Source organism: Lynx canadensis, chromosome E1 (assembly GCF_007474595.2).
Source record: "Lynx canadensis isolate LIC74 chromosome E1, mLynCan4.pri.v2, whole genome shotgun sequence".
NCBI classification, from domain to species: domain Eukaryota; kingdom Metazoa; phylum Chordata; class Mammalia; order Carnivora; family Felidae; genus Lynx; species Lynx canadensis.
The window spans coordinates 39,731,993-39,748,784 of NC_044316.2; the positions used below are offsets into that span (position 1 = coordinate 39,731,993).

The 16,792-nt window shown below is 58.4% G+C and overlaps 1 protein-coding gene across 1 annotated transcript; it reads right to left on the reverse strand.

Moving 5' to 3' along the window:
* Positions 1-1,546: 1,546 nt before the first annotated feature.
* Positions 1,547-8,033, reverse strand: LOC115500999 (keratin, type I cytoskeletal 42-like). The gene is made up of 8 exons (XM_030295809.1): positions 7,515-8,033; positions 5,624-5,706; positions 5,340-5,496; positions 4,045-4,206; positions 3,335-3,460; positions 2,860-3,080; positions 1,767-1,816; positions 1,547-1,644 (listed from the first exon to the last, which is right to left on the reverse strand). Exons 1-8 carry the CDS (start codon positions 8,031-8,033, stop codon positions 1,547-1,549), a joined length of 1,416 nt encoding a protein of 471 aa, XP_030151669.1.
* Positions 8,034-16,792: the final 8,759 nt, after the last annotated feature.

A 16,792-nucleotide genomic window follows, 5' to 3' on the forward strand; every position in this document is an offset into this window, starting at 1 on the left:
CCTGTCCCACCTTGGACACTGGACTTAAGCCCACTAGGCTCACCACACAACACAGTGACTGTCAGGTTACCACCCCATTTTACAGATAAGGAAACTTCGAGAGGGATAGTGTCCCGCTGGCCCATCTGACCGCAGAACCGGGCTGGCAGGGCTCCTGCTTCCTTCATCCCCAGTGTGCCACAGAGCCCAACACTTCCCACAGCCCCCGACACGCTGCCCCCGCCCTCTGCAGAGCCCTGGCACCAGCTCCAGGAGCTGTGATTCCATCTGGCCACACTGCCCCTATCCCTGGAAACCCCAGGGACCCAGCCTGCCCCTCTAACCTTTCCCCACCTCCCTCCTGGGCCAGGGTGGGCAAGGAAGAGCTTAAGTAGAGAGCTTAAGTGGCGAGCTGGGGGTGGGGGGGTTGGGGGGTGGGGGGAGACCCTCCCTGTGAAAGGACGGCTGTGCCCCTGGCCACTCTCCTTATCCCTCCTGTACCCAAAGAGGCCTCAGGGTGAGGTGAGGGGCAGCCACCTCAAGTGCCGGCCAGATGGAAATATAAAGGACACTGCCTAAGGGTCTTCCTGAGAACCCCCAGCGAGTCCTTCCCACCCCGAAGCCTCCCCCAGAAGCCCACCCCAGTCCCCTCATGGGGCCCCCACCCGCCCTGCCCACCACCCTCAGCCTGGCCCTGGGTCCCGGGGTCCCGGCAGGCTCGCTGAATGGAATGTGGCCGTGTCCCAGATTGCTGATGGCTTCCACTTCCCAGGCAGGCCCAGACATCCCCTCCTAGCAGCTGAGAGAGATTCCCCAACAGCCCGGCAGCTGCCAAGCCACCAGAGCAAACAGGACGCCCCCCACGCTCACACACACATAGCAGCCACCCCGCCCCACAGACTCCCCGAGCTGGGCCAAGCTGGTTTCCTGGGCTGGCCGTGCCACCGCCACCCCCTCTCGCCCATCAACACCTTGGACCATGCCTTTAGAAAGCCCCCCTGCCCAGCCCTTCTCCCTCTGATCTTGAACCCAGACCTGCCCCAGGCTGAGGCAGGGAGTTCTCTAGAAGGGGTGTGGTTCCCCAGAGAGTCTATGGAGCCCTCCTGCGGACCAGCCCATGGGGACCCACGGGCTGATTCTTAGAAACTTTCCCAGCTCGATGGACTCTCCCATCCCTTTGCCCTCAATCTCCTGCCTTCTTCCCTCTGGCCTCCCAGGAGCCCCCCAGGCCTGGATGAGGCGGACAGAACAGGTTTGCAGGTGACAAGTGTCACCCAAGCCCTCAAACTGTCCTCCTCCCCAGTCCCTCAGCACACACCGCCCCAAGCCAATGACTGGACCAGATCACACGAGGCATTGAACTTCAGGCAAAGCTTTAATAGCAGACACTGGGGCAATTCTAGGAGGACCCTCGGTGAGGGGCTGCAGGAAACAGATACAGAAAGGCAACAGCTCTTGGCTGGTGGCCCAGATGGGCACTCAGGGTGCAGCACTAGCATGCTGGGAGCCCAAGGCGATGGCTCCCCCGTGACCCTCGAGGCTGGGCTGTCACAGGTGGAAAGGGGCCTCAGTGTGTGGAGCGGTGGACCTGCTCGCGGGAGGAGACCACCTTGCCATCCTGGACTTCCTCCATAATGGTGCGCACCTGGCGGGTGGTCACTGTGGCTGCAGGCGATGGAGGAGGGGGCACAGGAAATCTCAGGCCCGAGCCCCTCCCCCAGTCTCCCGCACAGACGGGTCCCCGGCCTCTCCCCACTCCCTTCGGGCCAGACAGGGCAGGCTCTTACCTTCCCGGGTGGGCTGTGAGATCAGGGAAGAGGAGTACTGGGTGGCCAGGCTGCAGGGAGGGAGAGGGAGACCTGTCAGTGCAGGGGTGCGGGCCAGGAGCCCGGCCCCGTGGAGAAGGAGCGGCTGGGGAGGACTAGGGCGAGGGGAGAGAGGTCCCAGCAAACCAGAGAGAAATCAGAGCTGAGAATACCACAAGGGTCAAAGGGCATCGGCCCCGTGGGCAGGACTAAGGAAAGGGGACACCCCCACAGGAGGCCCAGAGGCACTTTGTGGCTAACCAGCAATTTACAAGGAGAAGCTGAGCAAGTGGTTTTTCCATATCCCAAAGGGCCCAACAAACAGACTCTCTTAAAGCGGGAGAGAGAGTGGTTAGACTATAGGTGCGCTTTGCCATCGTCAGGGAGCAAAAAGCTGGAATGTGTGACTTAGCATGGAGATTCCAGGACATTCTCAGCCCCTTTACACTGGGGCCCGGATGTACCCTCCCAGCTCCAAGCCAGATCACCACCCACCCGGCTCCTTATCCCATCCCGGGTAATGGCATCACCAGCCAGTCATCAGAACCAGAAACCCAGGGTCATCGTCCTCCGCTCCTTCGTGGGCTCACTCAACATGTGTTGCGTCCCGCCAGGGAGCCACGCTCGCCCCCACGTCCAGGCATCTAGCCCTGCTGTTTTTAACTACAACACATCCTCTCCACACACCACCTGCCTCTCCCTGCCCTCCACCCCCGCCTTACAGCAGGGCTTCTCTGGCCCGACTCCCTGCTCCTGCCTCCTGACAGACAGGTCTCCCTGCCCCCACCGGGGCCCTTCTGATGCATTTCTCCCTATGCAGCCAGAGCGAACGTTCTAAGACATCTCGATGATAGTACCACTCCTCTGTGCAAAATCCCTCTGTGGCTCCCCGTTTCCTACACCGTCTAGTCCAGACGCTTTCATTCGGCCTTCAATGCTCCTCACAGCGGGACCCCTGCCAGTATCTGCCAGTGTCACCTCCTGCAGACCTCTGCACCTCCCCAGCACAAACGTCCCTGCCTGGATGCAGCGGCCCCCGACCGACCCAAGCGTGTGCCCCAGTGCCCCCACTCACTGGGCGTCCTCGCCCTCCAGCAGGCGGCGGTAGGTGGCGATCTCTTGCTCCAGCCGTGTCTTCACGTCCAGCAGTACCTGGTACTCGTTGTTCTGGCGCTCCATGTCACAGCGGAGCTCACACAGCTGCTGCTCGATGTTGCTGATGAGCCCCTGCAACTGGGCCAGCTGGGCCCCGTAGCGGGCCTCGGTCTCCGCCAGGCTGCCCTCCAGCGATGCTTTCTGTGGGCCAAAGCACGGGTGGCTGGGTGAGACCCAGCTGGGACCCTTCTCCAGGGCGCAGCACCCAGAAGGGGGACGCATCCGCGTGGGTTTGCGGGTGCCGCCAGCACCATGGGGCAGTAACAGAGGCAGAGAGGGACCCATGTGAAGTGACAGGCTGGGTGGGGATTTCGGGTCCTCCGAATGGAAGTCTAGGAGGCTGGGCCCACCCTGGGGTGACAGGTACAGGCCAGGGAGGGGGTCGGAGGCCCTACCATGCTGAGCTGGGACTGCAGCTCAATCTCCAGATTCTGCACGGAGCGGCGGAGCTCTGTGATCTCCGTCCTGCTGCTCTGCAGGGCCTCGGTGTTGGTGGCCACCTCACGGTTCAGCTCCTCCGTCTGGAAGGTGGGGGGGGGGGGGCACAGGGTCTTGAGAAGGCTTGCAGAGGTGGGGCAGAGGACAGGGTCCACCTCCGAGCCCTGACCTCCCCGACCTGCTCCCCCAGCCCCTCCCTGGCTCTGGGGGCTGCAAACACACCCGCACACAGACACCCTCTGTGCCCACCCTGGGACTCAGTGGACGCACCGTGCTTTGCATTCAATAGTCCTACTGAGCACTGTGCAAAAACAGCTTTTACTCTCTTTGTGCCTGTTACTGTCCTGGGTACTGTAGCTGCTAGGTGTGTGTTTACTAAGGGCATGAGGTATTCATCCAAACACACACCTACCTACAAATATGCTGGGGGAAGCCCCAGACAGGGATGACGGGCCCTGGATCCGTTCCCCAGGCCGCAGCGTGGCTTGTGTGAGCCTGAGGCCCCTCTGAGCCCCACAATCTGCATCTGGACATGAGCAGTGGGTCCAACTGGTTTCCAAAGGTCCTTCCAGCTGGGACAGCTGTGATCTACAAGTTTTCCAGCCTGTTCTCAGGACCCAGCACACGTATGGAGCAAGTTCACACTTGCTCACGCACGGCCACCCACCTTGCTGAAGAACCAGTCCTCAGCGTCCTTGCGGTTCTTCTCCGCCATCTTCTCGTACTGGTCGCGCATCTCGTTCAGGATGCGGCTCAGGTCCACGCCGGGGGCGGCGTCCATCTCCACGCTGACGTCCCCGCCCACCTGGCCTCTCAGAGCGTTCATTTCCTGGGCAAGAGGAGAACAGGAGCTCACCAGGGCCATCCCAGGGAGAGACCCTGGGGCCGGGCCTCTCTCCCTCAGGGAGATGGGTACCGATGACCGACAGACACAGACAGACAGCCCAATGGCTCCTCCCCTTGAAGATGGAGGTGGATGTGATCCTGTCTTGAACATGCAGGGCTGTGAATATGGACCATCTCCCCCAACTCTCACTCAGAGATGGACTTTGCCCAGTTCCAATGTGTGCGGGGCGAGGAGAGACGGTAACTCCCCAGCCCGTCAGGGGATGAGCCGGGACAGCCTCACTCACCTCCCTGACCACCCGCCTCGTCCCCTGCCCCCAACCGCACAGGGGAAGCAGTCCCGTGCTGGCATCTGCAGAACCAGAACTTGCTAGGAGATGTTAATCTGCTGGGGCGGGGACGCAATCTGTATGACCAGCCTCAAAGCCAAGTGGAGACGCTTTCTGGGCTCCTGCTTCTCCAAGATTAGACTCCCCTAGCGTGGGCCAGCCCAGAGGTTGGCCCAGAAGGAAGCCGGAGGCTCATTAGTCCCCCTACAGGGTCTGGGATCCTGACCCTTGGGCTGAGCCTTAGGGTCTGTAGGACTCCATGACTCTCTGAAAAAGGGAGGTGGGAGAAGGTGGCAAAGCGGTGGCGTCAGACGTGTGTGTGGCTATGGGTCAGAAAGACCTGTGCTGCTCTGGATAAATCCCTTCACCTCTCTGAGCCTCAGTCTCTTCACTGGTGAGGGAAGGAAAGAGCACCCTTCTCCCAGGGCCACTGTCAGTATCAGCTGAGATAATTGCCATGAATCACTTGTAATGTGCTGAGCAGATTTTGGTTGTTGTTATGACTATCACTATTACAATTAATTAGAGTAATTAGCATGCGTGTTCTTAGACTGATTTGCTCATCAGATAGTTAACTGCCACCACTCAATAGGTCGTGCCTTGAGGGACAAGGGAAGTATCTTTGGGGGGAGAGGGTCCTCCAGGCCTCGTGCAGGGCCCCCTGAGGGTCTCCCAGGTTCAGGGCCAGAACTAGACTGAGAGCATGGCCTTGGCCCAGGAAGATTTGGGAGCCCCAGCCTTGCTTGTTCCCAGGTGAGTTTCTCCTACACTTCCAGGACAGCCTCACCTCCTCGTGGTTCTTCTTCAGGAAGGCCAGCTCCTCTTTGAGATTCTCGATCTGCATCTCCAGGTCGGCCCTGGCCAGGGTCAGCTCATCCAGCACCCTGCGCAGGCCATTGGTGTCGGCCTCCACGGTCATCCGCAGGTTCAGCTCAGTCTCGTACCTGGAAAGGGTGGAGGCATGAGCCAAGGAGCGCCCCAGGACACCCCCTTGTACGCACAGAGAGCTCTGGTGTGCAGAGCCGGGCCCAACACCCGCCCCCGGGGACAGCCCTGGAGGCGCAGGCTCACTTGTTGCGGAAGTCATCAGCTGCCAGACGGGCGTTGTCGATCTGCAGCACCAAGCTGGCATTGTCGATGGTGGCCGCCAGGATCTGGGAGGCACAGTGGGCTGGGTGAGCAAGCACCCTGGGAAGGCCCCGCAACACCCTTCTTGCGGCCCTTTTGGAGAGTGGACCAGATAGAGGAGATGAGGGCCCCGCAATCTCCCCCTCGGGGCACCCTGCGAGAGGGCCCACAGAGTGGTGGGGGCGCAGTGCCCGGGCACAGGTAACCATGAGGTCAGGAGAGACCCATAATATTCCCGTGGACCTCACTCTCTCTTCCCCAACTGAGATCACCTCTAGGCTCGGTTGCCCCCTCCTCCAGGAAGCCCTCCTCCACACACCCCATGTGTGTGCCTCCTTCCGGTCACACCTCCTCCCTGCCCATCTCCTTCACAACACTTCTCCCAACTGTGATTTTCTCCACAACTTTTTTGGTCATTTCCTCCACTGGACTCAGCTCCAGGGGGACAAGGCCATATCTGTATCACTCTCTTCGGAATCCCTAGCCCTGGGCAAAGTACCTGGCCCAGAGTCAGCCCCCAAGAAACATTGGTTTAATTAGGCAATTAATTAATTAATTAATTAATTAACAAGATTATGACCAGCCCCACCTCAAACCTAAAGCAAAGTTCTCTCTTCCCCCAGGGTCACCTGAGTAGTTGAAATGAGAGCAGGGAAGGGGCTCTGGAGGGGGCAGAAGGTCAGTTATTATTACTGCTGCTGTCACTGTTATCGTCAGAAAAGCTGAGAGGCTGTACTCCAGAGCCACGTGGGCGGAAGGAGAGGGAGGCCCCTAAATGCTGCCCAGAGGGAGGAGAGAGGAGGTCTTAGTGGAGGTGGCAGATGAGCTGGGAAGAATCTGGAAGCTTTTAAGGCTGAGGGCTGATGTGCAGAAGGTGTAAGAGGAAGCAGCCTCAGCAGCCAAAAAGTAGCTCCAATGGCCTCGTTCTGGGCCTCAGAGTCCCCTTCGGGGCCCTGTGAAGTGACCCTGGGTCTCCGTTTCCAGAGTGAGCCCAAGGGCCAATTTGTTACCCATCCTTGGCCTCAGTGGCCTACAGACCCGTCTCCTACCCACCTCTCTGCTCAGGAGGCTGATCGGGCCTAGCAAGGGGCCCTTGTGAAAACCCCCGAGGGGCGCAGTGACTCAGAGGGGCGGAGGCCTGATGCTCGGGCACAGGGGGGTTGTGGTGAGGAGCTGGCTGACCCCGAAGCTTGGAACGCTGACTCACCAGGGCTCCCCTGGGTTCCCTGCTGCTCAGACCAAGGCCCATATCTGATCTGGCACTCCCAGTCGTTCTGCTTCCAGGGGGCAATTGCAGGAATTCCCTTCCTGGCCGAGGTCCCGGGAAGGAGCAGACAAAGCCCCTCACAGGGCAGCACCAGACCTGGCTCCCTACCAGGAAAGAGCAGGCCCCAGCCTGGCCTCCCCTAAACATCCCGGCATTTCTTTTAGCTCTCACCTGCCTCGGGGTGGCGCGGGCTGCAGCACCAAAGGACCCTCCGGGGCGGGTCTCGTGCAGAAGACCCAGGCACCCCGTTCACAGAATGCCAAGGCCGTGCTCTTAGAGGTCATGAGCATGTGGGTATGTGTTGTGTTCTCCTTCAGACTCACTTAATCCCTTCCCTTGGGAGCTTCCAGTCTGAGCAGGAAGACATAGCTCCTTCCCTCAGGGACCCCCAGAGTGACTTTCCATGGTCATGCCAGTGAGAGAGTGAATGAAGGAAGGAACCAATGAATGATGGAGACCCAGGGCAGAGAAGAAATGTTGGAAAAGGTCCAAAGTTGGGAGGGAGGGAGTCAGAAGCAGGTAGTAAGGACACAAGGCAGAGGGCAGGGAGCTGGCTGGTCCACACACCTTGTTCCTCAGGTCCTCGATGGTCTTGAAGTAGGGGCTGTAGTCGCGGGCGGGCCCCGGCCCCTGCTTCTGGTACCAGTCCCGGATCTTCACCTCCAGGTCGGCATTGGCCTCCTCCAGGGCGCGCACCTTGTCCAGGTAGGAGGCCAGCCGGTCGTTGAGGTTCTGCATGGTCTCCTTCTCGCTGCCCCCCAGCAGGGCGTCCGCGGCACCAAAGCCGGAGCCGAAGCCCGCGCCGAAGCCGGAGCCGAAGCCCGCGCCGAAGCCGGAGCCGGAGCCGAAGCCCCCGCCCAGGTTGCAGGTGTAGCCCCCGCCGTAGCCGCCCCCCAAGCCCGCCGAGAAGCGGGATGAGGTGACCGACATGTTGCCACAGCTGCCGGCTCCCAGGAGGCTGGGGGCCCGGCAGGCGCCCCCCACACGAACCGAGGACACCCGAGAGAACCCCCCACCCGGCACACACAGGCCCTTGACGGAGCCGGAGGTTGAGAACTGGCGGATGCTGGTGGTGGTGGCAGCCATGGTGTCCACAAGTCAGGAGCAGGGTTTGGTCTGGACAGAGACCCCAGGCAGCTCTTTATAGCCAGGCTAAAACGGGGCTGGGCCCCCGGCCCTTGAAGTCAGAGCCAAAACCCCAGCCATGTAATTTATTTCCGTACTGGCCGCCCAGGGCCTGGGGCTCAGGCTGGACATGCCGAGTGCATCCCCCGGGCCCCATCCCCTGCCAGCGCCTGGCCTGGACAGGTGGCCTCTTAGCAGCCCATTGTCTGTTGGGAAACAAAGGTGGCGTTGGAGCCGCAGCCCCGGGGTAGGGTGAACCTTCATTCTCGGCCACAATTAGGCAGCTGAGCTCATCCTTGGGGGCAGTCCGGAGAACCCAGCCCTGGGAGCCAGACGGGGCCTAGAACAAGGCTCCACAAGCCTGGAGCACGGAGGCTGGTCTGGCCCCCCAACCAGCATTCCTGAGCCCCAGGGAGAGGGTGGAAAGATTTGGGACGACACCCTCTCCTAGGTACAATGTGGCCCTGAGAGAGCACACGCACTGCCCACCCCCCCCCCCCCGCCCCCAGACCGAAGGAGAGAATCAGCCTCTACTTGAGGGATTCCCCCAGCTGATCAATCCATGTCTGCGGGAGGGGACACAGCCCCTGGCCTGGGGGATCGGGATCTGAGGGGAATAGACACTGCCGTTGGCCTGAGGAAGCTTTGAATCCAAGCCTCACAGGAAGTCAATTCACAAGCCTGTTCCCTCCTTTGTAAAATGGGGGTCATTCCTGCCTCCCATGGTCTTTGAGGGAATCTGGAGAGGTGGTGGCATCAGTGAAGCTGGGGGTGGACTCAGGAGTTTGAGAGCAGAGGGAGAAAAACGAAGCAGAGAGTTAGGGTGACCGCTCCCGCTCATCCCCCCAGGAGCAAAGGAAGGCCACTCTGGAAGGGCTCCCTGGAGGCGGCGAAGCCAGATCTGTCTGTGAGGCTGGGCGTGTCCGCTAGCACTGCACCCAGGGGAGGGCCACCCCTGCGAGGGAGCAGAGCTGTCCCACTTCCTGGCAGCTGGCACCCGCCCGCCGCCCAACAAGAGATTACAGCCTAATCTCCTCGGCGCTAATGATTTAGGCACTGCCAGGACACTGGCGTCTACACCGGGCCTGTCTGAATGGGGAGCTTCCGGGGGTGGCCAGGGCCTGAGGGATGGGCAGGTGAGGGCGAACCTGGCTCCCATGCGGGTGGCCCGGGCTTTCAGCCCACACACGGGGACACAGAGGGAGTCAGGTTTTCCATGCAGGCCTCAGCAACGGGGCTGAGGCAGGCTGCTAGAAGGACTTCCTGCTTAGAAAGTGGGTGGCCTCCCAGGCGGCGATGTCTCCTTGCTTGGGAAGTGGGGACAGCACAAGCTATCTGGGAGAGAAGGGATGAACCCCAGCCTAACCCTGCTCCAGCCCTGCCTGCGAAGTCCAGGGGTGCCCAGGGCTGCTGGAGGAGGATGGAGAGGGGGCTCAAAATCAAGGCGGGGGAGCAAGGTCAGACCTCCAGGGTTCTCTCACAAGGTTAGACATCAGGGAGGACTTCCTGGCAATCCAGGATGGTCTCTAGGAAGGACCTGGGGTCACCTGAGTGGGACAGAGACAGGCCCTATCCCAGCCGATCACCCTGTCACAGAATGACATGCAGTGAGACCCTCCCCATCCCTGCTGGAGCCACCCTCCCAAGAACACCCCCTCCCCCAGGAGCTAAGTGCCTTCCTCCCTCCAAGCAGCCTCGCTGGGTTGTCTGCCTTCCACGCTGAATCTGGAGCATGGCCAGGGGCCCTTCAGTGCCTCTCCCTAAAGCCCACAGCCCAGCCTTCACCCTACCTCCAAAGCTCCCAGACCCTAGTCTTGAGGTCCAGCTTCAGGGGCAGAGAGTTTATTAACCTTCCTTCCTCCCTCCAAAATCACCAAGGCCCCATCTACCATCACCACCATTTGACCCCCCTCAAGCTCCCTCAGCCCTGACATCAGACCGCATGCCAAGGTCTGGGCTTGCTTCCCCACACTGGTGATTCCCAGGCCTTCTGTCTCTGCTCTTTGGAGACTCTACTGTCTGTGGATCCCCCTAAGGCACCCCAACCCAGAAAGGATTCACATGCTGAGGGATGGGCCCAGCCAGCCCCTATCCCTGAGTGAAAGGGCAGAGTTAGACCCCAGGAAGCTTCCCTGGCCCTCTGGAATGCATGACTATCCCTGGCCTAAGAAGACCTGGACATTCCACCCACACAGCTCAGGGACAGCCCTCGCCACACCTTCCCAGCAGTGCTATGAGGAAACTGAGGCACATGGCACTTGAGTGGCCAACACACAGGTGGGGCGGGGCAGGGGGGCCCGGCATTAGCAGCAGAGTCGGGCCTGGGGCCGGGGCCGCAGCAGCTCCCACTCTCCCTGCCAGCTGGGGAAGGAAGGTCTGACAGGAGCCAGCCGGAGGGCTGCACAGAGGTCCTCTCGGCCGTGACTCCTCCTGCCCGGGCCTGTCCTCCACCCCCGGCAGGGAGAGGCCCCTGGCAGCCGAACGGGCAGCACCAGACCCGCAGCCCCCGCAGTCGTCAGCAGCTTGGCCCACATGAAAGATGAGAAGAAAAGGAGGAAGGGATCCAGCCCCAGAGGCTTCTGGGAGTCAAGCACAGTGGGAGAGGGGACCCGTGGACCCAGGGAATGACTGGGACAACTCCCCTCGTCCCCCACTGCCTTCACGCCAGCCCTAGGCTTGACTAACCCCACAGGCCCAGGGCCTCCTCTCCAGGGGTTGCTGAAAAGCCAGCAGGCTCAAGGGAGTAGAGACAGGCCTCGCCTCGGATCTGAGTGGGACCAGTGTGTGGGGAGAGGGTCCCTGAAACCACACCCACCCCTCTGATGTTGCTGGAAGGCTCAGAATGGAGAGTAACCTGGGGGCCCGGTATACAATTGATGTTCAATAAACACATATTAATAGGGAGCGTGGGCTGACTCAGACGAGCATGTGACTCTGATCTTTGGGTCATGAGTTCAAGCCCCATGTTGGGTGTAGAGATTCCTTAAATATATAAATAAACTTAAAAAATAATGGGTGTGTATTAATACTGATAAAGGTCACGCCACATCCGCCTGGCTTCTTGGTTCCTCTAGGCTCCCAGCATTAACTGTCACCCCCAAGGACAGTGCCTGCACTTCACCCCCACCCAGAACCCAGAGCCCAGCTAGTACACAGCAGATGCTTTCTTTTTTTTTTTTTTAATTTTTTTTAATGTTTATTTTTGAGAGAGATAGAGACACACAGCGCGAGTAGAGGAGGGGCAGAGAGAGAGGGAGACACAGAATCCGAAGCAGGCTCCAGGCTCCCAGCTGTCAGCACAGAGCCCGACGCGGGGCTCGAACCCACGAACTGTGAGATCGTGACCTGAGCCAAAGTCGGACGCTTAACCGACTGAGCCACCCAGGTGCCCCACACAGCAGATGCTTTCAAGTGCTTATTGAATCACTAGGGACATGGAGCCTGGGCCATGACTGGGGTGGAGACAGGGACCCAAATAGGAAACACACGATCACCTACCCTCTCCACCAAGGAAAAAGGTCCATATCAGGTGAGGTCAGGGAAGTGAGAGGTCCAGGATTCCAGGGTAGGAGGGTGATGCACCCAGCTGGGACCTTGGCTTGGCTGATGAGGAGAGGACCCCATATGCTTCAGGAATCCCAAAGACCTTCCCTCCACCTGTGACACCTGCCACTGGGGTACCTGTCTGCCCCTTTCCATATTCTACAGACACTGAGGCTTTATCACCTCTCCTCTGGGGGACCTTTGTCTGCAACGGGATAGGCAGAGCCACCAAGCAGCTCACAGGTCCCCCGCCTGGCCAGCCTGTCCTCAGAAGTGCACCTGCACCTAGCCACACCTGCCCTCAGCTGGAACCCTCCTCTTCCTCTATTGTTTCCTCAGCCTCTGTCCTGAGGCCCAAGGCCCCAGGACCACCCCCACCCAGATCCACCCACTGAGGACTTTTGTCCAGCTCCAAAGAGAGCCCCACCCTCCACTCCCGGGACTGTGGGACATGCAGAACATTCTTGGGGCTCCTGGGAGTCTCCTCCCAGTTAGGAGAGTCAGAGGTGGGTGTCCCTCAATGCCCCCTTACACACCAGGAGTCTCTGGGTGCTTTCTTGTCTCCCCAGGGACAAGCAGACTCAGCCACCACCCTCTGACTGGTTTTCAGGAACCATCAGCCTGGAACGGACCCAACACATGAGATACAGCACCCAGAACACCTCACCCTTTCAGGCAGAGCCACCTCGGCTGCCGAGGGCTCCTCCGCTAAAAGGACCCAGAGGTCCGAGTGCCCCCAGTGAGACCCAGGCAGGAAGACAGGGCAGGGGAGGGAGGGGGTGGAAATGGATGGAGAGGAAGTCTGGGAGGGAAACCCAGGCCTGAGGGAGGCATGCATGGGAACTCTTGCTGCCTTCTGCCTTCCCTCCCCCTTCCCTCCTCTTCCTCCTTCTTTCCACTCCCCCTTCCCTGGCCTGAGGGCAGCATCCCAGGTGGGTTCCTCTTTCAGGCCTGGGGCTCACACCCCCTCCCCACCTGGCCTGGCAAACTGGCTTGGGGACCCTAGAGCCTGGGGGACAGAAGCCAGAGACCCTGAAGGGACTCTAGGCTCCTTCCAGCCTTCCAGGCCCCACAAGTCCAGGGCCCTCAGGCCCTGCCACACCTGCCCTCCGCTCTTCACCTGAAAGGCCAGATGCTCCCTGTTAATCTGCACCCATTTGTACCTGCTTTTCAGTGCTCTAGAGTGATCTCCTCCAGGGGCAAGTGTGGCCCAGTCTCCTGGGGAGAGGCTTTATCTTTCCCCTCAGATTTTTAATTAAATTTTTAATTAAAAAATTACAGCAGCAGCTGTGTCTCCCAGGAGGCCCAGGGGAGGGAGGATGAGGGAAGGAGGACTCAAGGAGAGAAGAGCAGGAGAGGAAGGATTATGGAAAGGCAGAGAGAAAGCAGGCAGGAGGAGGCCGAGGGGGCCTTCAATCCCCCTGTTCCCAACTGAGGAGGTCCACAATGGAAAGAGAGGTCGTCTGTCCTTCCCAAGGGCAAAACAGGAGGACAGAGCGGGAGCACACCTGTGCAGAGGCCTGGGCTCCGTGGAATACTCTGACCACCCACCCCCCGACCTCCCACCAACTCCTCCCATCAAGGCCTGCCTGGCCCCTGAAGCTGCCCCAGCCTGCTGGTCAGAAGCCAGCTCCCTCCGCTAAACTTCACAGCCCCCTTGTCCTGCTGCCCAGCCTCAGGCTCTGGAGGCCCTGGGGCTTGTTACTTAACATCAGAGAGGAACCCTGTCATCAGGTAGGAACCACAGCTCCTATTCGGTCCAGGGTCAGGCACACATTATCTGTGATCAGAAGCCCAAGTCCAGGGGTGGCTCAGTCGGTTAGGTGTCCGACTCTTGGTTTCAGCTCAGGTCATGATCTTGCAGTTCGTGAGTTCAAGCCCCGCATCGGGCTCTGTGCTGACAGTGTGGAGCCTGCTTGGGATTCTCTGTCTCCCTCTCTCTCTGTCCCTCCCCTCCTCAAAAATAAATAAATAAACAGTTTAAAAAAAGAAGAAGAAGCCCAAGTCCAAGGTCCTGAGGCCAGTGGAAACCCTGTGTAGCCTTGGGCATCTCACATCCCTTCTCTCAGCCTCAGCTCCCTCCCTCATCTGTAAAATGGGGCCACTGGACTTCCATGACAAATTCATGAGGCTGAAGCAAGACAGTTTGTCAAGGCAGCCGGTGCTACTCCTTCTTCGTACTGGGGATCCAGGAAAGGTTCAATGACTACAAAGTTGGTTGGGTGAAACATCCCAGCAGGGACATATAATCCTTCCCTCCCCAGGCTAGGCAGGGTAACAAACCCCAAAGATGTCCACATCCTAATCCCCAGAACCTGGGAATGTGCGCCGAACGTGGCAAAGGGGACTTTGCACGTGCAGTTGAGAAACCTGCAGTGGGGAGATTAGTCTGGCTTATCTGGTTGAGCCCACTATCATCACAAGAGTCATTTATAAGAGGGAGGCAGGAGGGTCAGAGTCAGAGGAGATGTGACAATAGAAGCAGCGGTCCAAGTGATGAGGCCACGAGCCAGGGAACGTGGGCAGCCACTAAAAGCTGAAAAAGGCAAGAAACAGGGGCGCCTGGGTGGCTCAGTTGGTTAAGTGTCCGACTTTGGCTCAGATCATGATCTCACGGTTCATGGGTTCAAGCCCTGAGTCAGGCTCTGTGCTCACAGCTCAGAGCCTGGAGCCTGCTTCGGATTCCATGTCTCTCTGACCCTCCCCCACTCACAATCTGTCTCTCTCTCTCTCTCTCTCTCTCAAAAATAAACAAACATTAAAAAAAGTTTTTAATTAAAAAAAAGGGGGGCAAGGAATATATTCTCTCCTAGAACCTCCAGAAGAAGCACAGCCCTACTGACACCTCACAAAACCCATTTAAGACCTCTGACTTCCAGAACTGTGAGATGACAAATACGTGTTGCTTTAAGCCCCCAAGTTTGTGGTAATTTGTTACAGCAGCACTTGGAAACTAATACACTCCCCTGGCCCATTCTAACACCACTGAGTGCTAGCCACTCTCACTTGTGTGAGAATTATTTGGAGGTGGACCTTTCTAGAATCATCATCCTTTACAGCCAAAAGATGGCTTTCTGTTCATCTCTGGACCCAACGCAAGGTCTAACTCAGCACTTTGCATACACAGCAGGTGCCCGGCTGAAGCCTGCTGATTGGATGCAGGCCATAAGAACCCAAAGTTGGATTTCATTCAGCACTATTCATCGCATTCGTTGTGTGGCAGTCAGCAGGCTGGGTGCTGAGAATTCAGCACTGAGTCAGCCAAGCCCTGCCCTTAATGAGCGCAGGCCGATGAGCGAGAGACGCACAAACAGTCCATCGTGGCACGGTGTTTTCTGTGTGGTGATAAAGGTATGTATGTACAAGCACCTTGGGAGGAGGAGAAGGAAGAGACTCATTCAGACCGGGCCGCTGAAGACAGTTTCACAGGGAGGGACAAAAAGCTGGGTCTCGAAGCCAGGGCAGGGCTTTGCCAGGCAGAGAGGACAAGGGGAGAGATCATCCAGGCACAGGCGGGAATGCACCGGGTGTGCTGGGGAACACCCAGAGGCCACAGCTGCCTCAGTATTTCCAGGAAGGTGCAATAGCAATGTTCAGGAAGATGGATCTCACAAGGAAATGCCTTCGTTCAGCTACTATTGGTAGAGTACCTGCTGCGTGCGGGACATCGTCCCAGGCTCCAGCGATACGGTCATGAGCACAACAGACAACATCCTTGCTCTTAGGGAGCAGACTTCTAGCGAGAGAGATGGACAACCATCAAACCAGAGAATGGTATGTTCTCCAGGGAAACACAAAAGGGATATGAGAGTTTCAGGCGGCCAAGGAGGGCCTCTTCTAAGTGACATTCAAGGAGGAAACTGAATGAAGGAAGGAGCCAGCTGTGTACAGGAAGGGCATTCCCGGCCGAGGTAACAGCTAGTGCAGAAGCCCTGAGGCAGGACCAAGGTACACATCTTTGGGGACTAGAAAGAAGGGCCAGTGCGGCTGGCGTGGGGTGAGCAAGGGAGAGGGTGGAGCCACCGCAGGCCAAAAGGGGGCAGGGCCGACCCCACAGAGCAGCGGTTCTCATCCAGGATCCACCAGAGCTGGGCCCAGCCGGGCGTCATGAGAGATGGGTGGGCTGAGCGTCTGGTAGGCCAGGGCAAGGCATGTCCTTGTCAGTTTTTGTTTGTGTGTTTTACTGCAAACTTCCCAGAATCCTTAGCAAGCCGATGCACATTGTGACTGTCCAGGGAGGGGATAAAGTGCTAAGCATTTCTCAAACTTCCTCGCCCAGGGTTAGTGGGTGGCACTAGGGTTCCATGGAACCCACTTTGGGAATCTCTGGGCCAATGCCTAGGGCAGGGAAGTGGGGAGAAATGGCTAAACGGAGGCTGGAAAGGGAGACCGCCATGAAAAGACGTGCTAAAAAGTTTGGACTTGGGGCGCCTGGGTGGCTCAGTCGGTTAAGCGGCCGACTTCAGCTCAGGTCACGATCTCACGGTTTGTGGGTTCGAGCCCCGCGTCGGGCTCTGTGCTGACAGCTGGGAGCCTGGAGCCTGCTTCGGATTCTGTGTCTCCCTCTCTCTCTGCTCCTCCCCCGCTCCTGCTCTCTCTCTCAAAAATAAAATGAACATTAAAAAAATTTTTTTAAAAAGTTTGGACTTCATCTGCAGCACTACAGAGTCTTTCAAGCTTTGCTGCGCTGTTTTATTTTTAATGTGTCTATTTATGGAGATTCTAATTCTATAAAAGGGATAGTATCGATCTCGTGGATGCCTCAGTTTCCCAGTTAATCATATCTCTCAGAGAGCCACCTCGTTCTGTTTAATGCATCATGACCACGAGCTGTAATTGACTTACTCCTGACCCTACCAAACACTTCTCTGGTCTCCAGGTTCTTGCTTTTACCCACGACAGTGAAATAAGCCTCCCCGAACATACACGACAGTGAACTTCTGCATACACCTCCGTAGGGCCAATCTTAGCGGTGGGATTACTGGGGTAAAGGGTGAATCCAGGGACGCCTGGGTGACTCAGTCTGTTGGGTGTCTGGCTCTTGATTTCAACTCAGGTCATGATCTCACAGTTGGTGAGTTCGAGCCCCACATCGGGCTCTGTGCTGACAGTGGGGAGCCTGCTTCAGATTCTCTCTCTCTCTCTCTCTCTCTCTCTCTCTGACCCTCCCCTGCTCT